The following is a 25,465-nucleotide window of genomic DNA, read 5'->3' on the forward strand; positions in this document are numbered from 1 at the left end:
GGTACCTGGTTTGAAAATGGGAAACCACAGAAAATCATCTTCAGGGCTCCCGACAGTGGAGTTCAAACCCTTTATCTCCCGAATGCAAGTTAGCAGCTGCGGGTCCATAAGCACACGGCCAACTCACTTGGTCCATCAGGAAGTCTGTTACCATCTGTAGAGATGAAAGGCAAGAGATATGAAACGATCACCTTTGCTTAAATTGACCTTGATGAATAAATCTGAATATGTATTTATACAGTAAAACCTCATTAGGACATTTCTGCAGGGGACAACAAGAAAGAATGTGTTAAGCAAGAAAATATACTACTGAATATACGAATAAAAACTATCCAACAGGGATATGGAAACACTAAATATGATTTTTTTCCGATATGGCATTTTATGTTGTGTATCCACGGTAGGTACAGTGTAAACTATATCGGCCATATCTAAAGATGAGAGGAAAGACTTAAAAGTTGTGAAAAACACGAGAGAACAAATATGAAAACCTGTGCACGGGGGCCATAAAATCATCAAAGTATTATTGCAGAGAACACACTTTCTAAAACAAATGTTAGTAGAAGCCTTTTATTTCAGAGCAGCGGGTTATTAAACATTTTCTCTGGTAACACTCTTTGACAATGAATTGGAGGTTACATTCGACCATGTGGGAACGGCAGGAATGACTTTGGCCACCATTTTTTAATCAAACACAACTTTGACCAATTTGAGTGATTGAGTCAAAGCTCGAAGGTGCGAGTTCAACATTCGCGACCTCTGCGTGCTGTTAGTGGGGACACTAGTCCACTTTCCGACAGATTTCAATTTTGTCTTCATTAGTAAGGAATTTCACAACTTTTTCTGTATCCACAACCAGGCTATCACAAGACAAATTTGCATCACGCTAGTTAATTTGACATGATTATGTAGGCTACTGTATCACGTGACAAATATTCGCTACACTTCACTGTACCACTCAACACCAAATACATTTCTAACTTCTGAACGGAATCCAAAATACAAGCACGAATAGGCTCACTGTGTTATTCAGCAATCTCACTGCTAACCAGCAAGCAAAACTGAACATTCCTGAAGCTAATGCTTCCTGAGGATGCAATATATCCTGTGAAATTCAGGAATTCAAGGCCTTTTCCCATAATCATGCAACTGTGGCGATGGATCTTACTCACTAAATCACGTTTCTTTCACAAGGGATGACAAATAACATTTTCAGGGCTAGGAAAAATGTGACTGTACTAAGCGGTAATAGCGAGAATTCGTCACGCGATAAGTGAGGTATTTTTATATAGGTTTAATACGATGAGAATCAGGACTTCGAATTTATGATGCGTTAAGCGAGAAAACGTATTAATGAGGAACGCACTAATGTGGTTTCACTGTATTATGAATTTCAGAAATAATTTTTAAAATATGCATCCTTTTCTCAAATAGAGAACTTTAGTCCTGCTGGCTACACGTTCACTGCATCATGCACGATGCTCGTGGAAAAAATACTGTCTCCCGTAATCTTCAAAGTTCTTCAATATCCAGATGTCTCTTCTTACAGACGATTTCCTCAGGCATTCGCATAATTTGCAATTCAAAGGATTGAAATCTGGACTGCCAGATGTCCATCAACAATGAAAATGAAGTCAATGATCTTGGTTTTGCGTACTGAACCAAACTCCTCTAATTCCACCCAGTGTTTTTTTGATTTAACGGCTTCACAATAGAATTTTTTTCACGATATTTGTTTTTATGTCCCACTAACTACTTTTACAATTTTTGGGGATGCCGAGGTGCAGAAATTTAGTCCAACAGGAGTATTTTTTTTATGTGCGACTAAAACTATCCACACGAGCCGGCATATTTGAGCACCTTCAAATACCACGGGTCTGAGCCAGGATCGAACCTGCTGAGTTGGGGGGTCAAAAGGCCAGCGCCTCAACAGTGTGAGCCACTTAACCCGACTTCCATAACAGAACATAGCATAAGGTTTTGATTCACTTTAGCAAATGTTTTGACACAAAAGTGAATGTGTAAAACACCATCAAAAGAAGTTCCTTACCAAACCATCAGTGATGCAGGATGATGGGCGCTCTGGATTTTCAGAGCCTCCCCCATGAGTTCACCATTGCATATGGGTTATAGAACAACCATTTTAACAGTTAAAATAAACTTTTTATCATTAATGAGAACTTTCCAATGACTGGTGCCACTTACGCAGAGTTCAGAATTTGGCCAGTTATGTTCTTTGGTAGTGCATAGTGCTGAGAAAAAAGTGCTTTCAAATCAAGGTAATTTCTTAGCGTCCTGCACATTGTTTGCCTTGAAACATTAGTCTCTCTTGCCATTACCTTTTCTTTTGAATTCTTTATTTCAGAAAACTCATGAGCAGTGGAGTCCTGACAGGCCTCAAACGAGGGTGGTCGGACATATTATTGCTCTCACTGTAGCGCAGCATACATCATAATCATAACCACGACACCTCCAATTTTATATGACAAGCTGATATCACCAGTTTCATATGTGATTAGAGCCAGGGGAGAATACGCTGTATCGGTATTGGTGGTGGTAGTGATTTTTGTTTTAAGAAGTACACTAGAGTCCTGTTAATCCGAACTGAAATATTCAATTTTTTAAAAAAAAATTCTCATTATTGAAATGAAAGAACATATTATAGAATGAAGATTTACTTACATTTTATTAGTCATATTTTACTAGAAAACTTAATGTAAACATAGTTACACATCATAAGCCATCAATCACTGGTTCTTTATCTTTACAAAGTCTGTTAGTTTCTTTTGCCACAGTGCAGTGTTAAACCAGCGTCTCATAAACATCACATCAGTAAGTCACGTGTTCATGTTCTGCAGCGCTACCACTGGGAGAGCGGCAGAACTATTAAATAAACATCACAAGCAACTCTTCGCATCCCGTGCACAATGCAAAAGTGTAACCCCCGTTACCGTACTTTAGCAGTTTTAGGAGACAAGTTTTAACCTAGTTTTAGTTGCTTTCTCCTTTACGGGTTCTTAACTACCCTACTGTAATTTTATACAGTGTTTTATTAATGTAACTGCTAAAGAACGGACATTTCAAATTACAGTATGTACTGTAATGTATTGTAGAAACTATTTTCCTCAGACGGTTGAGGCGCTGGCCTTCCGACCCCAACTTGGCATGTTCGATCCTGGCTCAGTCTGGTGGTATTTGAAGGTGCTCAAATATGTAAGCCTCGTGTAAGTAGAATTACTGGCACATAAAAGAATTCCTGCGGGAGAAAATTCCGGCACCTAGGCGTCTCCGGAAACCGTAAAAGTAGTTAGCGGGACGTAAAAACAATAACATTATTATTAGAAAATATTTTCCAGTTAATCCAAAAATGTCGTAATCCGAACAGACTCCGGTCCCAATTAGTTCGGATTAACGAGAGTTTACTGTACAAGGAAATCAACCTCTCTGAACAAATTAAATAGAAAAGAAATTTAAAATTAAACAAAATAATTTATTCAAGGAAGGAATTGCAAAATGAATTACAAAATAACACAAAAAATATAGTATCGAGTTGAAAAGGTCACCAACAAATCAAAAAGGGATCGTGAGTAACAGAACACTTGAAATTCACATACCCTTGATTAATACACTGTTACACATAAAGCAGATGACGAGATCAGTAGTAGTCATGTCATCGGCTAATATGAATTTGAGTGTTTCCTGCAGGCCAAGGCTCCATCTAGGCCAGAGAGATCGGCACAGTCTGTGAGGATGTGGGCCATGGTGAAGTTGGTACCACAAGAACATACCGGGGGGGTGTCCTTCCCTCTTTAGGAGATAAGAGTGCCCTCAGCCCACACAATACTATGGCCTCTCTCCGGCAGTTGACTTCTTAACTGCTTTCAGCTAGTTGGGAGTACGGATAGCTAGCTACTCCAATAGCCAGGACGCCAAGATGATTCAACGTAGCTGAGAACAAATATCTTTAGTAAGTACATCGGAGGTAAAAGTACCGCTTCCTTTGCAGCTTTATCCGCAAGTTCATTTCCTGCAATCTCAACATGGCTGAGAAATCATGCGAAACTGATTCTGGCATCAACATCACACAACCTGGCTTTTCATTTCATAAATCTCACATGCTTAGGCCGGGATTCAAACCGCAGTTCTGTTGCTGAAAAGATAGTGACGATGCCATCTGACTATCTCACCCCACTTTTTCCCAATTAAATCAACATTTACAACATCAAAATAAGGTTTTACGCTTAACATTTGAGGCAAATACAATCTTGGGGATAAGTCACCTTGGAATTAAGCTTCTCAATTTCCAAAATCCCAAATACGACTATATCTAGAAAAACAATTTTTAAGTTTAAAAACATACTTTTCTATTTCAAGATAAAATTCCTTTACAAAAAAATTATAGCAATCACTGATCACTCAATTATTTAACAGTGGAGTCATGTACACTAGTGTCCAAAAGTTAAGCATAATCACTAAACGAGGCCATTTATAGTTATGAATTTCATTTGGTTCCGTACTGAAGCGGGATTACAGTATTTTAAATTCTTTCAAGGTCCACCTGTCCGACTCGTTGGCTGAATGGTCAGCGTACTGGCCTTCGGTTCAGAGGGTCCCAGGTTCGATTCCCGGCAGGGTCGGGGATTTTAACCTTCATTGGTTAATTCCAATGGCCCGGGGGCTGGGTGTTTGTGCTGTCCCCAACATCCCTGCAACTCACACACCACACATAACACTATCCTCCACTACAATAACACGCAGCAACCTACACATGGCAGATGCCGCCCACCCTTATCGGAGGGTCTGCCTTACAAGGGCTGCACTCGGCTAGACATAGCCACACGAAATTATTATAAGGTCCACCTACTCAATACAATGACGTTTTATTGTGATTCATTCACATGTCAAATGGTACTAGTTTCGGCATCTATGCGCCATCATCAGCCTTAAGTACAAATTAAACAATTATATACATATTCATAAAACATCTAAAACACACTTTAACACATTATAAAATACATTACTGTAATGATACATAAGATAAGTTAAAATTATGTTACAAGTGGTTGCTGTGATATAAAATTCTTAAAATTCCGGCAGTTCGTTATATAGTCCAGTCTGTATACATCCAGGATAAGTGAATTTGTGCTGTTATATGCTGTCTATGTGAGTGGCACTTATTCACTTTATAGTAGGTGGTTCCGGGGAAGTTTATTTTGATCATGTAAGATCGTGATATAAATAAAGATGAATACCCACTTCAATTTAAACCTTGAGCAGCATGTCGAACGTGTTTGTTGCATAGACAGAGCCGATATCTCCGAGCGTTAACAGTGTTCCTCGGACCACCCATGGAGATGTGCAGGTCCCTATGGCCATTCAACATGATGCCACCCCACACCAGGTGCCACCACCACCATACTGGTCCCGTTCCACGATGTTCCTGTGGTTGTATCGGCTATCCGGTTCTCTCTAGATTAATGTGCGACGGGAATCGTTCTGCAAACTGAAGCAGGATTCATCTGTGAAGAGAACATGCCTCCATTCATTCATAGTCCAGTTTCGATGTTGACGGCTCCACAGTAAACGGACCTGTCTCCGTGCTGAAGTGAGCGGGACGCACACCGCTGGACATTGGGCAAAGAGCCCTGCTGTTCTGAACCTCCGGTACACAGTTTGCCGGGAAATGGCAACCCCTGAGACGGCTGCAATCTCTGCCAACAATTGTCTTGCAGGTACACTCTGATTTCGTCGGGCGGTTAAGGCCAAATATCGGCCCTACTGTGGAGTGGTTACCCTTGGTCAACCTGGTACTGGCCTACGACTAACATCTCATGTATCTCGAAATCGTCTCCAAAGCCTGGAAATGACACTTTGTGGCACATTCAACGATACAGCGACTTTGGTCTGTGTCTGGCCTGCTTCCAGGTGGAGGAGTATTCTACCCTGAAAAACGGGGTCAAAATGGCGTCGTCGTGCCATTATACAGAGGTGCCAACCTTTGAATTGGCTTTTCCGTAATTCCCCTTCCCTACCCTCCGAAAAATTTTACAGTCAAATCCAAAGCACACTCATACCTTCTGGATAATGACACCCTCTTTGCCCTTCCCAACAACAATCTATTCTAAGATATATCCCATTACACCATAAATTTTCACATTACCAGTTAGTTCTGTCATAAAACATTCTTGGTAACTTGTTTCCCCACGCAGCAGGTGCTTTTGTGTGGGATTTTTCTCGTTGCATTCTTCCCCCCCTGTGAGGACATTTTCACCTTATGAACAATAAGCGATTCCAGTGTAGATGTGATTGTTGTAGGCCTGAAGTCATTCTGTTTTTTAACACTGAAAACACCTTCTGTGGGAGACTTAATGTCAGGTACACTTAATACTGCAATAATACAAGATTACATTTTTTAGTGAATAGGAGAGTAGAGTTACTTCATTCACAATGAATTTCACGACACTCGTGGGTAGCAAAAGGAAGTGACGATCGAATAAATATCGTTGCCAACTCACAAAATTTGAAACGAAGAGAGTCGAGTACCAATGCTCGAAAAGATTTAATTCCCCTTGTTTCCTTACTTTTTTTCCGTAGAAATTATACTTTCCTTATAATGTTGCTTTTCTGTAATAATTTACGCTTGGACCGTAATGCCGTATCATCAGGGGAAATCCGTAATAATTACGGATGATCCGTAACAGTTGGCACCTCTGCATTATGTTGTCACGTTCACCACGAGGCTACACTGCGCACACTATAGCAGGGCAAACACGACTGAGGGAATATGGGGCGCAGGCAATGGCTGTCTTTACCTAGTGGTTACGCCGCTAGTCAAAGCAGGGAACACACCTTTCCTATACAGAGCGAACACATAAGGTTGGTAGGTGCATATGTTGTGCGATTTGCTGTCTATTTCCTGTTGCCCTGCTTACTCGTAACTTATGCTTAACTATTGGACACTAGTGTACATGTACTATCTTTGCAGAAAGGTGTGCGGTTTTAAGAAATGGTTTCAACCATTTGAGGATGGAAATGTTGACGTCCTGCTACTCAGAATAATCAATAGGAGTAGCAATGAAATAATAGTCAAAGACCCATGAAGCTAAACTGTAGGTCAGGCGGGACACAACCACCTCACAAACTGTGCTGATGTAGTTTCTACACGTGTGTAATAAATATCAATTGAAGCAGCTATGTCGATAAGAACTTACCACTCTGCATAATGGAGGGGGGTTGGTTGACGACACTACGCGCCGACATGTTGGCCATGACTGTAGTGGCACCGGAAACTGCCAGGCCGGCACCCGGAGTGCTGCCCGGTCCTGACGTGGACGACGGAGGAGGCTGCGTGCGGGCCTTTACGACGGCTGCATGGAGAGCGGGGCCGAGATAACCGTACTCGGCTCTGTAGTCGTCCAGGTAATCAGGTGGCTGCCTTTGGGATTTCAGAAGTGGGACCAGTACTTTCTGCAATGTCAGAGAAGGAGAAGTATGGCATAAACGGAATAACAAAGCTGTATAAATAAGATCATACCTAAAAAAGAGAGAGAAGCCCACTGCTGAAGAATGAAGGAAATAGAGATACAAAGGGAGGCAAACAAACTCCTGTAAGTCCTAAATGGGCTAATTCATAAATTAAAAAGTTAAACATAATAACAGTAAAATTCAATGAAAAGGGTATCTACAGATGGGGAACAAAAGAAAAGATGAGAACAAATGAAAAGTTACTGGGCAATATTGTAGAAGATGGCCAGAAAATGATTGACTGAAGTGGTACAAAGAGGCTTTAAAAGAATAATAATAATAATAATAATAATAATAATAATAATAATAATAATAATAATAATAATAATAATAATAATAATAATAATAATGATGTTGAAAATTGGTGGTGACAAACTGGCCCAGAGTATTCAAAAAATCTTACAGGACATCTGGTTTTCTGAAGAAATTCTGGAGGATTGGAAATGTGCATTGATTCACCCACTTCACAAGAAAGGAGACAAATCAGATATTAATAACTACAAAGGAATTTCTCTCCTCTCACTCGTATATAAACTCTTCTCTAAAGCTCTACTTAATAGGCTCTACCTGATCGGAGATTATCAGGCTGGATTCTGAAAAGGGAGATCCTGCGCAGAACAAATCCTAAACCTAAAAACAATACTACAGATTTGCAAAACCAAACAAACAGTAATCACCTTTGTTGACTTCAAGATCGGCAGACCCTGTTCAACATACCAGAGGAATTTCAAGTCGACAGGAAAACGAGGGAATTGATTAAACAAACTCTGACCAACACAACATCAAAAGTTAAGTTCTTGGGAGAAATTTCTGAACCGTTCGAAATCAGAACTGGTGTCCGACAGGGAGATGGACTATCCCCACTACTATTCAATTTAGTTTTGGAAAAAGTGATTTGTGAATGGAGAAAAGAAACTAAAGGTATAAACATTGGCAGACTTCTTAAAGACAAAATTCACCTTGATTGCTTAGCTTTCGCAGATGACCTTGCGATCCTTTCGAACAACAGACAAGAAGCGATCCACTCCATAGAAAAATTGCATGAAATAGCCGCAAAAACCTGACTTCAAATTTCATTTGAAAAGACGCAGTTTATGGAAGGAACTAAATCAAGATTTGACAATCAACCATTAATCACCAAATGTGGAATAATTTCCCAAGTAGACAAATTCAAGTGAAAATTAAAACCTACAACCTGTTTTCCAGTCATTGACCGGGTCAGGAATGTAATGAATGAAGCATATATAGGCTGTTAGTACGATGGGGTCGCCACTCCCAAAGTGATATATTAATGACTGATAGATGCTATGAAATGAGAATGGAGAGTGTTGCTGGAATGAAAGATGACAGGGAAAACCGGAGTACCCGGAGAAAAACCTGTCCTGCCTCCGCTTTGTCCAGCACAAATCTCACGTGGAGCACTGGGATTTGATCCACGGTATCCAGCGGTGAGAGGCCGACGCGCTGCGGTCTGAGCCATGGAGACTTCTACAAATTCAAGTATCTAGGTGAAATTATTCAGCCAGCAGGGTTAAATCAGGAAGCTAACAAAGAAAGAACTGCTAAATTGCAAAGCGCTTACAAAATCACATGGAACAGATACAACAAAAGATGTATTAAAAAAAAATTTTAAAAAATAAAAAGAGCAAAATTACGACACTACAATACAGTCATCAAACCAGAGGCATTTTATACATCTGAAACACTGATCATTGGCGGCAGGTCACAAATGAAAAGCATTGAGAAACAAGAGAGGAAAATTCTCAAAAAAATCCTAGGACCAAAGTTCGAAAATGGAATTTGGATAAAAAAGAAACCACACGAAATTTTTCAATTCACAAAAAAAAAAAAAAAATCACAGATACTATCAGAAAGAGACAACTAAAATTCTACGGACACCTACACAGAATGGATAACAACAGGCTGATAAAGAAAATTCTACATCTAGCTCTAACCCTGAAAATCCGCAACAATTGGTTAGCAGAAATTCATGAAGATCTACAAGCAATGGGTATTGAGGACGAAACCATTCAAGATAGAATGAAATTTAGAAGCTTAGTAAACAAACATAAATTTGCAGAGAAACCAACAAGAAAAAATACAGGCTGGACAGAAACACGGAGAAAGGAACACAGTGAAAAAATGAAGAGATATTGGGAAGAAAAGAAGAAGAAACACTGTGCAAAATAAGTTCAAACGCGCTCCACATTTGGGTACAACGAATCAAAAAAATAATAATAATAATGACAACAACAATATTAATAATCATCATCATCATCTACAATTTGCATTACCGACACAGACAGATCTTATGGCGACAATGGGATAGGAAAGGGCTAGCAGTGTGAAGAAAGTGGCCGTGGCCTCATTTAAGGTACAGCCTTAACATCTGCCTGGTGTGAAAATGGGAAACCACGGAAAAGCATCTTCAAGGCGGAGAAGTGGTATAAACGCGCTGACCCGGTAGGAGCCGGATAAGGGAAAAGGAACAGGAGGATGACGATGAAGGACAAATCTTAATCGTAATTGAGGTGACGATTCTAGGGGTAATGATCGGCGCCCAGTCATGATGTGTTCCCTGCTTAGAATTTTCTAGAGGATTTTTGACTATAGATTACAAAGGCTATGTCTCATTTCATAACAATCAGAGAGGGTTTTCTTCCTGTGGTACAAGTTAGGATCTAAATAAGATCTGAAAGTGATCTCAGACTTACCACAAGTAAATGTTTGATGTGACCAGCTGCAATTTTGTCGATATTGCTCAGTATGGGACCCTCTAGTGCGTGTTCGATGCGTTCCGATATCTCCTTCACTCGGGGCAGGATGAAGACTTTCGTCACTTCAGTCCCCAGCTCCGACAAACCTGCAAGCACAACATAGTGTAAAAATCAAATGCCACTTTACAAGGCATGTTTTACAAAAAGAAAACACTAGTCTTTTGCTATGAAGAGTTCAGCCGCAACTATTTTCTGAGACATGCAAACAACTCAATGTGTTTGTCCTTGTCTGACCTGTCAATGTGCTCCCTTTTACCAGGTGTATGCATACGTCTTTCCATTAAGAGATGGCTCCAGCGAACAGTACACAGCGTATGAATTTGACACATACGTCACTTTGTTCGTCTGACATTAACCTACCAACACACACAAGTTGAGTCCGCCAAACACTAGCGTCTGTGTTTTATTGTTCAGTGATCGTGTCAATGTTTGTGCCTAAAGAAAAGAACATTTGCGGCACGCATTGCTTTTCTTATTTAATCAAAAGAAAAAGGCTGTGGAAAGTCATCGTTTCCTGATAGAAACATATGGTGAATTTAGACCCAAAGAAACATTTTATTTCTTTTTTAGGTATAAATAAGGACTTAAGTTTCAAGAGCAGAGAAGATTTTAAGTTTTAGTATATAGTGACTAATTTAATAGGTTTCATTCATTTTATGATTTGAAATTATGACACAAAAAAATATTTTAATGATTTCAATATTTATGTATAATTTGTTCTGTTGATGATTGTATTTGTAAAAAATGCATCAAGTCCAAGGATTTAGTCTGATGTTTTGGCACCGCTGAAGAAGAGTGCAGTAGCTCTCGAAACGTACAGTTGTTGATGGGTATTCAGCCCGAAGGCTGGGTTTTTTCCTCCACAGTTCCGCCAACAGCTGTCATAGCCTAGGTGTCACTGAAGAGGCATACTAGGGAAATGAGGAGTGAGGTAGTTTCTCGTTGCTTTCCTCACCAAGCCAGAAGTTGTTCACATATCAGTCTGCCAAGCCCTCTGAAATGCATGCACCAACTGACCCTATGAGTGATTTTTTCGTACCATTCATAACAGGGACTGGTACTACTAGCATCACACATACCTCGGTCACTTTTATATTGTCAAAGCCAAGGATGAGACTGAGACACGTCAATAAAAGTAACAAATTTGTTCTAGCCCATACCAGAAGACAAAGTGCAGTGTAAACGCTACATCTCGCTAGCAAAGGCAACATGTTCGGTAGATAATTATAATAAAATGTTAAGTATCGACAAGGTGGAGAAGTGTTTTATAGAAATTGAATATAAGTCAATATAGACAAGATTGAACCAACATGGTTAAAATAATCAATTATGGCTGGACCATGTTCAAAGCCGAATGATTCTGATATCCTTTAATTTTCAGATGATCTAGACAGCAACAGTGACTTTTCTGTCGGAAGTGATTCCCATTACATGGGAAACGACTAGTTTACTTCCGAAGATTTCCGCAAAGTCACAGCTGCTCAGTGCGCATCGGACCGTGAAGAACCTGACATCGATGAGTTATGTGTACAGGACTTTGTGGAGTACTTCATGAGTGAATTGCAGCACACACATCATAAGCATGAAAATCCACAGCCTGTTTCCATTAATTCAACGGGGTCAGGACTGCAATGAATGAAGCCGCATCTAGCGGCGAGGATAGGAAATGTGCCAGCTGCCGAAGCCTGTCACGCTACTCTGGGGCAATGATAAATGACCGACAGATGAAATGAAATGTTAATGGAGAGTGTTCCTGGAATGAAAGATGATAGGGAAAAACGGAGTATCCGGAGAAAAACCTGTTCCGCCTCCTTTTTGTCCAGCACAAATCTCACAGGGAATGACCAGAATTTGAAACAAGGTATCCAGTAGTGATAGGCCGGTGCGCTGCCACCTGAGCCACAGAGGCTTAGCACACACATCATGCTGATACAAATTATTCAGAATTAAATGATCTTTCTTTGGGGTTTAACAGTAAAAAAAGAAAGACACAATAATGTCTGATCTTTCTATCATTGAACCCATTATTTACTTTTCAAAAATTATTTTCAAAGTTGATTTTTTCTGACTTTACCAATAATAATACGTCCAAGGTATATTCATTTCTGAAATGCTCATAATTTCCTATATTATTGAGATTTTATTTTATTTTAACATGTGTCAAACTGTTTACGTGTTGATTTTTTGTAATTTGCTTGCAAAATTACAAAAATTAGTTTGAGCTGCTTTGAGCAAACCCCTGCATATAGGCTGAGTGCAAGAGGGTTTACAGTAACTATGACCTCGACAGAGTATACAAGCTGTTGATAACACTGTCTGTGTGTCGCTTGTGACCCAGCGGGTCCTGTTCTGATTGTTGGAAGGGAAAGGATATGGCGAGATCATCACAAACGGCACCGGTCGTAGTCACGTGGACGTTGACACACACTTTCAACATATTTACTGAAAATACTTCTCTAAGTAAGAGAGCCGCACCTTCGACGGCACCGTACAGCGAGGAGAGCGGCACCTGCTCGTTGCGCAGAGCCATGCTGAACATGCGCGTCACCCTGGTCTGCACGTTGTTGGTAGAGGTGTTGAAGTTCTTGCAGATCTGAGCCATGAGCCGCGAAGCAAAGTCTCGCAGCGCCCAGTGGTTGTCCAGCTCTGGCCGCATGCATAGCTGCTTGCTCACGATGCACGTCGCCACCGAAGGGATCAGCTCGTGTAACTGCACACAAACACATGTTTACACAACACGCCAGCCCACATCTACAAGAAAGACAGCATACAATGTCTCAATCAAACTCCACCTTGTGAAAGCTGGCACAAAAATATAATATACAGCAGGTTCACAAAGCCTATCAAACAAACTCTAGAAATAACCCAGGGTGAAGAATATCTTTGAAATCACAAAGAATTCTCGGAAAGGGGATATGAAGTCCAGGGGAAATTTTTATTACAAAAAATAATGTCACATTAATCGAACAACAGTACCTACTTAAGAAGTCGATATGTGGCAAGATCTTTCAAATTCGAAGTTAAATTAAAGCATTCATCATATAAATCAGCTTTGATATTGAAGCTTACATGTAAGTACGGTTAACCTTGGAACCGTCCACTCAGAAAATTTTTAATTCATAGTAATTTGGTGTTTGCAACCCCTATAATCTCCTACCTCCACGACTTTTCTTTCACCACCATACCTTCTCAGGTCGTGAGCTAATTCTAATGAGTGACGACTGCTTGTATATCAAAACATATGTTTCGAGCATACAGTTTCCCGGTGTATGGTTAATGAAACTTTATTTCTTTGTAGCCAGTTTGGCTTTTCATACTTTTTTAACATGTGCCCTTGTTCTTTGGATTAAGTGTGTTTAAAATTGATTTTTTGAAAGCGGTGAACTGATTTTACCAGAATCATATCGATGTGAGCCTAAGATCCTTGATGATTTTGACGATGCTCTATATGATGATGGAAATATACGTTGTTGAACCAGATGTGATAAAATATATATTTTCCCTTCGTGCTTCAGATGAATTTATTTTCACGTTGACAGAAGAATTAATGACATCTTGCATACGATGAGGACTGAAAATCCCATCTACACACAAAGGAATGCGTCTTTCTATTGCATTGAAAATTGTATTTACGACACCCAGTCAGCCCAGATCAGTTGATTTCAGGTGTGGAATATGTAAGGACTATCCGAAGAGTCTAAAATCACTATTAGCTGCAATGAGCGAAAGGTACTTGTATGCGAAAGCCATATGCTGGAGTTGTGCCCAAATTTTGCAAAGTGAACCTTGTAGTAGCACCAAAAGCCAACAGGTAGAATTTTTTCCCAAATTGATCTTTTTATTTTATTTCACTACCAGCAATTATATAGGTGTTCTAATTTGCAAATTTTAAAAAAACTGGCGTATGGCTTTTAGTGCCGGGAGTGTCAGAGGACAAGTTCAGCTCGCCAGGTGCTGGTCTTTTGATTTGATGCCCGTAGGGGGCCTGCTCGTCATGATGAGGATGTAATGATGATGAAGACGACACATACAGCCAGCCCCCGTGCCGGCGAAATTAACCAATGATGGTTAAAATTCCTGACCCTGCCGGTAATCGAACCCAGGACCCCTGTGACCAAAGGCCAGCACGCTAACCATTTAGTCATGGAGCCGGACATTTGCAAATGTATATTAAGGTATTGAAAATAATCCATTTGCCTGATTTTATGAGATTTTAAAACAAATCGTAAGTCTGAGTGTGTAAAATACGTGTTTCATTTGTGGGGTACTCCGTGCCCCAGTGTACGGTTCATGCAGACTGGTTGAACTCAAGAGAGCAGGTCCATAACAGCCTGAGGCCAGGCCACAGTTCCCGTATCCTGGCAATATTATTGCCACCAATCCAGGATTGACGTCAGTTGTATTTCCGTGTATGCGTACAGTTTGGTCAGTGACAACCACAGCACAACAATAAAATTCTTCAAGAGGATTGTCTTGCCAAGTGCAGTATATACCAGTAAAACATGGAAAATTATAATCACGGTGATTAACCCAATCATGTCATTTGGCGAGCTGTGGTCATGCCATGTTGTAACAGCACAGCCTGCAGTGCTCATCATCATCATCATCATCATCATCATTTCCCTTTATCCAGCTGTAGCCGGGTAGGGGAAAATATGGTTCCTCTCCACTTTCTTTGGTCTTTCCACCACTCCTCCTCCAACACTGTGTCCCAGTCCAGGTTTCTTTCTATAATGCTGCGTTGGATGGTATCCTTCCATCTCAATCGTGGTCGTCCACGGCCTCTCCTTCCTTGGATTTGCATTTCCATCACCTTTTTTGGCATTCTTTCGTCGCTCATTCGCTTTACGTGCCCAAACCATCTTAGTCGGCTCTTCTCTATTCTATCATTAATTTTTTCCACTCCAATTTCTTCCCGGATTTTCTCATTCTTTATTTTGTCTCTTCTACTCTTCTGTATCATACTCCTCAAGAATTTCATTTCGGCTGCCTGTATTCGACTCTCATCCTTCTTTGTCATTGCCCAAGTTTCCTCCGTAAGTTGTTATGGGTACGTAATACATCTTGTACATAGTATCCTTTGCTTCCATTGGCACATCTTTGTCCCATAATATGTTTCTTACACTATGATAGAAACAACTTCCAGCTTGAATCCTTTTACTAATCTCAGCATTCTCCATTAATTCACTCCCCAGGTATTTAAACGTTTCCACTACTTCCAGGGGCTTGTCTGCAAGTCTAATCTGACCTTTCCCTTCTTTCTCCCCTCTAGTCATAACAAGAGTTTTACTCTTTTCTACACTTATTTTCAATCCACATTCTTCGATCTTCCCATTCACCACATTCAACTGTTCTTGAACCTTCCTGTTGTCTTCTCCCCAAATCACAATATCATCTGCAAATAACATCATGTTCATTTCTCTTCCTCCATATGCTGCTTTTGCTGTTCTCATGATGTCATCCATTACTACTGGAAACAGGATTGGTGATAGAACTCTTCCCTGTCTCAGCCCACTAGCTATTTTGAACCAACTTGTCCTGCCAACTTGTGTTTGCACGCAACTACAACATTCCTTTTACAATGCCATGATCATTTTTATTAATCCCTGTCCAATTCCTTTTTGCACCAGAATGTCCCAAACTTTCGTCCTAGGGACACTGTCATATGCCTTTTCAATATCAATGAATGTCATCACCATATCATTCCCGTACTCCCAATGCTTTTCTATTAGTTGTCTCATAATGAAAATGGGGTCTATTGTTAACCTTCCACTTCTGAAATCAAACTGATTTTCCTGTATCTGATTCTCAACCCTCAACCTTATTCTACTTTCCAGTATCCTTTCCATTATCTTAGCAACATGGGCTATTAGAGTAATTCCCCTGTAGTTCTTCAAAACTTTCTTATCAGCTTTCTTGAAAATTGGGATGATTATTCCTTTTTGCCAATCCTCAGGGACCTCCTTATTCTCCCAGACATTCCTGAGAACCCGATATGTCCACTGCAGGCCCACAGCTCCAGCTGCCTTTATCATCTCCACTGAAATTTCATCTATTCCAGCAGTTTTTCCATTCTTCATCTTTCTTACTGCCATTTCAATTTCATTCATTGTAATTTCTTTATCCATTTCTTCATCAACTAATTCCCTTCCCTGCTCGTCCATTGAATGACTGTCATCCGTTCTTATGTTCAGCAGCTTCTGAAAATACTCTCTCCATCTCTTTCTTATTTCTTCTGGCTTTGTTAAAATAATGCCACCTTCATCCTTCACAAATCTGGTGTTTACTTGATCTCTCTTTTTGTTTCTTAAGATACCATACAGTAATTTCTTGCTGCCCTGTGTATCATCTCTCAATTTCTGCGTGAATAAGGCCCAGCTTTTCCTCTTTTCTTCCTCCACTACTTTCTTGGCCAAATTCTTTGCCTCCACATATTTTCTTCTACTTTCTTCAGTCTTAGATGTTTTCCATGCTTTCCATGCCATTTTCTTTTCCTTCACATTAATCTTTATCCTATCATTCCACCAGTATGTTTCTTTGTCTTTCACATTTCCTGATGTTCTACCGCACACCTTTTCTGCACATCCAACCAGTGCTTCCTTAAATCTTTTCCATTCCTCTTCAACATTCCCCACCTCTGTCCTGGGTACCATGGGTATTATTTCCCTTTGAAATTCTTCTTGTATGCTTTTCTCCTTCAACTTCCATACTTTAATTTTTTTCTCTCTTCTTAATTGGGTTTTTTCAATCTTTCCAACTTTCAATTTTCCTATCACAACTCTATGATCTCCACCAAAGGCTTCTTCAGGCATGGCTGTTACATCTACAAGGTTCTTCCGGTGTTCTTTCTCTATGATTATATAATCAATCATGGTCTTTGTTCGTCTGTCTCCCCAGCCATACCTTGTAATCTTCTGACTGTTCTTCTTCCTAAACCAGGTGTTTCCAACAATCATTTGATTCCTCATGCAAAAATCCACCAACAACTCGCCTTCTGGATTTACATTTCCATATCCAAAGGGCCCTACAACATCTTCCTTTCCTTGTCTTTCCATTCCAACTTGTGCATTTAGATCTCCCATCAATAGTACTTCCTTATCTTCTATCTCTCTCCACTTCCTCTAAGAAGTCCTCTAGATGTTCATCTATGCAACCAGTTTGTGGAGCATACAACTGAAATAGATCTTTCACGCCATTGTCAAACTGGAGTCTCATCATCATCATCCTATCGCTGAGGTACTTTGTATATTCCAGATATTCTTGGATTTCTCTTTTAAGTATGATGGCCACTCCATTTTTTGCTTCAGGTCCTCTGCTGTAATACAGCCTGTATTCTTCTCTCAGAGGGATCTCCCCTGTACCCCTCTTCTTGGTCTCGCACAGTCCAAGTATAGCTATATCTTTTTCTATCATGAAGTCAACCAGTTCTTCTGTCATTCCCGTCAGTGTCAGTACATTAACTGTTGCAATTTTGATGTAGTTTGGTGCTGTTGCCCATTTTTCACAGTTCCCCCAGCACCTGAAGAGCTGCGCGTCGCTTTTAGCAGGGGACGCCCTAACCCACAGATGTCTCTTGTATGCATTCTGGAGTGAAATGTAGATTTATGACTTCAGAAAAAAAAAACCCAACCTAAATTGCACCCCACGCATCTTGGTCGAGAAACAACACTCTTTATTCTCGTTTTCTTATTTTATTTCTTTACAACTTGCTTTACTTAAAATCAGCTTCATGGTCCGTATCGCACTTCAATAGATTCACAACCAAGTATTTATTTATTTTCCACCTAGTCGATACAATGATTGCTTAAGGCAATTTAATGGTTAAAATTGGTACATGTTTCGTATATTATCAACATCTTCAGCCACATGACACTGTTTAGATGAAAAATACATAAATTGACAAAGTAATGCTTTAGAGGAAGTGTCCTTAAAATTAACATAAGACTGACATTTTGAGATTTTTGTTTGTTTTAATGTTGTCTATATATATTATTCAAATGAATATGACTTATTCAGTGTGGAATGCTGTGTGAGACAAAGGCTGCCAAACCGATCAAGTAGGTCAACAGTTATCATAAATGTAAAAGGCCTTTTGTTTTTCAAGTATTGTAAAGGAAGTCAATAACAGCAAAGGCAGAGCAGAGAAGCAGTGGAAGCCGAGAGGATTCCGTGGTAGTATATAATTTTATGAGAACAATCAAATAAAGAAAATACCAGTAGAACAGGCGAATTCTTTTTAAAAAAATAACACGTTACAACACATATATTTTGATCTGAGAAAACATTTTCAACTCTTAGAGAATAGTAATACAATAACGGTGACTAGAGTGCATAACGAGGTTTTTTACAAACTTGGCAACAAATATTTAGAGATTAAGGCCACAATTAAATTACACCTCTAGGGTGTTTAAAAAACATTCTTCAAGTGAAAACACACAATAAAAGAGACATCTATCCTCAAGAAACCAACAGGAAAGGAAGGGGAGAGGCAGGGAAAAAGGAGATTGAATCCTGCATAACAGCTGCACTTAAAATAAGAGAAAGCACAAGAATATGGTGCACAGATTTAAATTAGGTGAATCTGAATAGAATGTAGCTTTTTTTATCACATCCTGTCGTAAAGTAGTGTTCCGCAAAGTTAATTTTGGTATAACAGGAGATAAGTTCTCACACTGAGATAGCGAACACAGATCAGCAAAAGAAGATTTTATAGAAGCCTGAAGGGCGACAGGGATTTCACCAACATGAGTTGGTTAGCTTAAGGCTCTATAAGATGGGTATGCTTAGCCACCATTTTGGTTCATACATGCGCAATGGGCCATGTGATCAAACTCGAGTTTCTCCTACGAGCGATCGCTTGGTCGCATGTGCTACCTGAGCAAGTTAACCAATGTTGCAACCCTTTGAAGTTTAATGAGGTGAGTCGTGTTGAGAAATCATGCTACTTCCCCTCAAACCAGAGAAATCTCCTTAAAAAAATAAAGTAAACTTTGCCAAAGTCAAATATTTTCAATATTCACCACAGCTCGTGGGTCACTCCCCTTACAATTCACTGGTAAATGATTATCAGTGCAATACTTCAGGTTGAGAGAGAATATTCAGCTATAGCAGTTAGGCTTACTCTATTCCTATTTTCTTCCCGAATGCAATTTATAATAACATTTCTTTTATGAATGTTCGGTTGAATAAACGAAAATCCTCTGTCCATTACAACTGCATAAGCTGATGAGGTACATAACACTCACCAAAAATTGTTTTACACATCGAATGTATTTTTTTAAATACTGGTAAATTAAAAAGGGACTAAATTTTAGAAGAAAGAAAGAAACTTAAAGAAATCAGTAGTAAGTAAGTAAACTCGTGTCCTCATCCTGAGGTGGTGCAGCTCTTTTCAGGCACACCCCCATTGGAGGTGAGCTGCAGGTACCATTTCAATCACATACCAGCCCCCCTGCCAGTTTTTAAATTCCTAGCAGTAGGTACCGGGAATCGAACCCGGGCCTCCGAGGACGGCAGCTAATAACACTAACCGTTACACTACGGAGGCGGACAAGAAATCAGTTACTTGGGTGTGTTCGTATTCGTAAATCACATTTCAGCGTTATGTTTGTTCGAAGAATATTTTCCTTATTATTTCGACAAGCTTGAAAATAGCGCTGAATCAATTTCACGCAAGTATGAAATACCGACTGAGATCATAGGCCCTATGGTACCGGTATCAAAATCTTCTATCACAATTTATATATCTTCGACACTGACCGATTACCACGTCAAATTCCACGATTTAAGAATGACAGTAGCCTATATCAATACCATGGTGTCCCTCATTTCATTTGACGGTACCACGGCGCATAGCTTACGAACAACCTATTCTACTTATCAATAATATAATAATAATTTAAAAAAACGATTTATCAGAAAGCTACTTTTTCTAATATTTCTCCAGTGGGAGTACATGCCTAGTTTGTTTGTTTATTAAAAGGCTAATTATCAACGACCTCGCTTTTGCAATCACCGTCTCGAGTAAAAATTACACAATAATTTACGAAATATACTAATATTTATGTTGAGTAACCGTTTGAGTAATACTGAGAATGAGTATTTTTACAGAATGTTAATTTAGCATTATTTCCTAGCGTGGAGAACAGTAAAAAAAAGGGGGATATACAAGCCTGGGACGGCCACCTGCCTAACCAACCTAGTGCAGGAATGAACCATAATGGCGGGCGAGCATACCTAGTCCTTAGAGAGCCCTAGGTTAGCTCACCCAGTTCTCACACAGAATGAATTTTTCCAGTTGGATGGAAAAATAAGAGTATGTGTACAGAACACAGACTACAGGCCGAGTGCCTCCACACCAAACCACAATCGAAGCTGGACTAATTTGACAGGAGGAATGTCCTCGAACAGAAAGCAAGCATCAAGAAAGTTTGATGACGTCATAGGTGATGTGGCAAAGAAACGGCTGGAAACAGAGCCAGCTCAGTGTGTAGCGGGAACGTGATGATAGCGGTGCGCGAGGCAGACGAGCAGGTAGAAAACAACTTCTTGTTGATTTTCGTTTATTCAAAAGGGCACCTTACAAAAGGAAAGGCCTAGGAGTGGGAAGGAAGTGGCCTTGGCTTTCATTCAGTTACCGCCCCAGCATTTGCCTCGTGTGAAAAGGAAAACCATCTTCAGGGCTGCTGATAGTGGGCTTCGAACGTGGTATTTCCCGGATGCTAGCTCACAGCTGTGCGCCCCTAACCGCACGGCAATAAGAAATCTATGTAGACAATATTTTAGACAGTGGTTCTGGAGGCAACAAGTTTAGTGATGAGGGTACAGTGTTTGAAGTAAATTCTGACAATACCGATAATAGTACTGGAGAGACTGAAACTGGGCACGAACTCACACATTTACAGAGTAGCCTATAGTAGAGTTAACGAGTCTGAAATATACACACACTTTTGTTTGACAAAAATTTCTGACAAAACCAATGCATATATGGCGATACAACCGAACAATAGTGACAGAAAGAAGTTTAAAGGTTTGGATGCTCTCCCAACAGGAAAGAGAAAGAATGTCACCAAAAAATGTGCTGTTTGCTCCAACGTAAAGTGTGTGCTGTTATTAATAAGAAGTATCAGAAAGAAACCTTTACTGTTTGATTTTATATAACTTTTTATAGGTTAGCAAGTTTCCAACCTCACTGCTGGGCCATTTAAATGATTTCTAAGTTAACTCATAAGTGGGATGCACATTTACAGGCACTAAAAAATGCTTAAAACAGGCACTTTGAAAGGCACTATAAGTTCAATAAATTACACAAAAAATATGAAAAATTAAAGAAACAGGTACTAAGTGAGACAAAATAGATTATTTAACACTTCTATTTTGATTCCCAGTATACTTACAGTCCTCCATCTAAGACACTCTCCACACAACTAACATTGCGACTGAAGTAACCAAAATAAACTTGTCTATTTACCTAAGCTACCGTATCCATTAATACTTACATTTTCAGAGGATGGCAGTAAAAATAATTCCTTCTCAGCGTCGATTCGTGGGGAATACCCCTTTGGTATATTTTTCAAGAAATCTGAAAATCGGACCGTCTTCTTTTCTCCATGAAATATCGGCAGCTATCATTTTTCTCTTCATGCGCCATGTCCTCGCAGAACGTTGGCGATCAGTAGCATGATCTTTTGTTTGTTCATAGCTGTTCTGAACAGAGTAAGCTATGTCACCCTAAACCACTGTCTAAAGTTGCTGAGCCACAATGTCCTACTTCTCCCCGGACCACGTTTACCATTCATTTTCCCTTGGAGTATTACTTGCAGAAGATGGTATTTACTGTTCCGCATCATATGACCAAAGTATTCTAGCTTCCTTCTCTTGATGGCAGAGAGAATTTCTTGTTCTTTGTTCATACGGTGCAAAACTTCTACATTGGTCATTTCAGCTGTCCAAGGTATCTTCAGCATCCTTCGGTACGTCCACATTTCAAATGTTTGCAACCTCTTGTACATGGTCTCAGTTAGTGTCTGTGCCTCAACACCGGCTGAAAACGTAGCACTGTTCGTAGTGCAATGAAAAGGTCACAGCTTGTCAAAAGTTTTCTAAGTCTCTGAAAAGAAGTGCTAGCCTGCTCAATTCTGCATCGGATCTCATGAGCAAGGTCCCAGTCATCACTGATGTGACATCTCAGGTATTTAAATGTTGCCTTTCTTGCAATTTGGTCCTTTGCTGCTGTGGGATTACCTCAAATACCATGTTCTTTCCTGCTTATAACCATCCACTTGGTCTTCTTTACATAAAGCCTTCAAGTGCTGCTGGCTTCAGTGACAGCATTAAATAGTTCCTGTAGATTTTGGAGATTGCTTGCAAGTAGCACAGTGTCACCGGCATACCCGATGTTATTTATGAGGAAACCATTAACCACAACTCCTTGAGCCTTTCCGTAAAGAGCAAATTTTAAAAAATTCTAAATAGATGTTGAACAAAAGCGAATGGAAGTGAATCAATAATTCTAGTGTTATTACTGTATTTAAAATGGCTGTTTAAGTACAAACAAGTTAATTCTATATTTATTTGTACTTCTGTACACATCAGTTGCAGGAAACTGGAGGTGAAAATGCCAAAGGAGAAAAGTTCTAAAAGTAATTGAAGCAGTGGATTGCCACTGATTCAGCTTTTCCCACACATGGAAGAATAATGGTTGTGTACTTTCGTTACACAACAGCCTTATCTTACCAGTTTAACACGCCATTAAGGAAATTCATCCTTTCTTGATGAAAGGTCTCAAATTTCGTACAAGTTTGCAGAAGGTGACAAGCTCTTGAAACATTTACGTTACAACTACATTACGATTCCTATCATTGCGACACACAATACGGAACAGAGTTCGACGTGTCTCAGGATAAGAAAAGAAAAGCTGGTGTGCCGATTTCTTCCCAGTGTTTTCTGTTACAACAATACCTGTTTGTGTTGTTCTAAGTGATATCTTTTTCTGACATTTGATCTAAAACAATGGCATCATTGTAACGATTCACTTAACCACGTAACCTGCTCAAACAACGGTGGTAATGCAGATTTTGACACATTTATTAAAAGTAAAGTTAGAATGACACAACAATAAAAGAATATCGAAACAAAGTGTTAAACTTACCTCTTTCACACAAACCTGGCAGAATTTTATTCTTCCATATGTGGGAAAAGCTGAATCTGTGGCAATCCATTGCTTCAATTACTTCTAAAATTTTTCTTCTTATGTATTTTCACCTCCAGTTTCCTCCAGCGGACGTGCACAGAAGTACAAATAAATATGGAATTAACTGATTTGTACTGAAACAGCCATCCTAACTACAGTAATAACACTAGAATTAGTGATTCACTTCCATTCCCTTTTGTTCCTCTTATACGCAAATTCCATAGTTGTCTACATTCGGTACACAACGGCCTTATCTTACCAGTTTAACACGCCATTAAGCAAATTTATCCTTTCTTGGTGAAAGGTCTCAAATTCCATACCAGTCTGCAGGAAGTGACAAGCTCTCGAAACGTTTACGTTAAAACTACGGTATGATTGCAAATACTAAAAGTATGGCAAAAAGAGGACAAATTATCTTAAAAGGGAAGTTTTAGGCGTCAATGACCAAAATAGGCACTAACGTATTAAATAGGCATTTATATGCTCTGAAAAATTATAGTTTCAGACTCGGTGTAGCATGAAACAGGTTTATAACTTAAAAGCCTACCTTTCAGGTCAAAGGAATAAAAGAGACAAATAGGCTAAATCTGTGCCCTACTCGTTAGGTATTGAAACCTGAGATATTGGAGCCTGTGTAATTATGAAAGTCACCCATAACTGGACAGAACATAAGAAGGTCAAAATCAATTTACACTACATACAAATGGAAGAAGGCTTGGGAACTGCTCTCTGTATTTCAACGCACAACACAGGAGAAAGCGTACTCACATATTTCTCGAGGTAGAGGGACTGGTTGTCCAGTAGAGCCTTGACCATCCTCATGAGGTAAATAAGAAGTGCCAGGTTGTTCTGGACCACATTCACCTTCACACCTTCCGAGATGAAGGTGCACATTCGAGGGAGCATCTCGTGAAGACCCGGGTCGGACGCCAGGCTCTGCAGAGCTTCCTGAACACAACACACATATGAAGAAGTAATTAAAGAACAACACAGAAGTAATAAACAACACAAAAGTAGAGCCCTGTAGAAGTGTATTATAAGACAAACCCCCGAGTGAGAGGAATTAATCATACCCAAATGAAGTTCTCCACCTGGCCGGGAGTCAAACCCGGGACCTACTGAACCAAAGGCCAGCCTGCCAACCTTTCAGCCAAGGAGGCAGTGATATTTCTCATGATGAATAAAATATGTAATTTAAATTTTCTAATGCAAAGAGAGCCCATTTTATTACCCTAACAGAAGAAATATTTACTCTTACATACTCAGTAAGTCGATCTATCAGGTCGAGTGGTATTGGTGTAAACACTCAGCAGTGTTTGGATTCAGTTAACACCATACTCGACATGTAAAGACACTAAGCGCATTCGTTTGAAACAAATTAAATTAGCACATCGCATATGTGTGTGTTGTGTGTAAATATTGTCTTCTGTAAGTTTCAAAATACATGTTTTCCTTCGTTATATTGTTTCCATTTGAATATTAGTTAATTCTTTGTTATATTTTGTTTATTGATATTTTCAAGTGAAGTGTAGTTTATTATTTCGTGTTATTTGGTTTTAATGACGCAAGTAGGCCTAAGGTTTTTTAATGGCTGGACCTAGTTCTACGCTAAATAATTCTGAAGTCTCAGATGATTCAAATTCTTTAGAGGATGACAGTGACTTTACTGCTGAGAGTGATTTGGATTTTACAGGAAGTGATGATGGTGCCCCAGAAATAACTCCAACAGTTGCTCACAATATAACTGACAATAATGATGATGAAGACTACAGGCAGATTCTGTTATTTACATCAGATGCTATAATCCAGGACTAGATAAAGAGTTCAGAAAACAAAACTATATCACACTACACATAATTAAATGTTCTTGTTTTCAGAATGACTAATACTAATGAACAGATTACTTTTCTAATATTTAAAAGATGATTTTTATTTTTTATAATTTATTTTATAAGTTTCAAATTTTCTTTTG

At 39.5% G+C, this 25,465-nt stretch overlaps 1 protein-coding gene across 10 annotated transcripts in view; it reads right to left on the reverse strand.

Annotated features, from left to right (window-relative positions):
- Taf6 (TBP-associated factor 6) overlaps positions 1-25,465 on the reverse strand; it is a 129,499-nt gene that overhangs the window by 55,383 nt on the left and 48,651 nt on the right. For all 10 annotated transcript variants that reach the window (XR_010861556.2, XR_010861557.2, XM_067158175.2 and 7 more), the window contains 4 exons: positions 24,262-24,441; positions 12,777-13,011; positions 10,239-10,387; positions 7,212-7,467 (listed from right to left, as the gene is read on the reverse strand). Coding sequence is in view for 8 of the 10 variants with exons in the window: in XM_067158175.2 (XP_067014276.1) it covers positions 7,212-7,467; positions 10,239-10,387; positions 12,777-13,011; positions 24,262-24,441 (820 nt within the window). In the remaining 2 variants the exon portion in view is untranslated. The remainder of the gene's footprint in view (positions 1-7,211; positions 7,468-10,238; positions 10,388-12,776; positions 13,012-24,261; positions 24,442-25,465) is intronic.

This window comes from Anabrus simplex, chromosome 14 (assembly GCF_040414725.1).
Source record: "Anabrus simplex isolate iqAnaSimp1 chromosome 14, ASM4041472v1, whole genome shotgun sequence".
Classification (NCBI taxonomy): domain Eukaryota; kingdom Metazoa; phylum Arthropoda; class Insecta; order Orthoptera; family Tettigoniidae; genus Anabrus; species Anabrus simplex.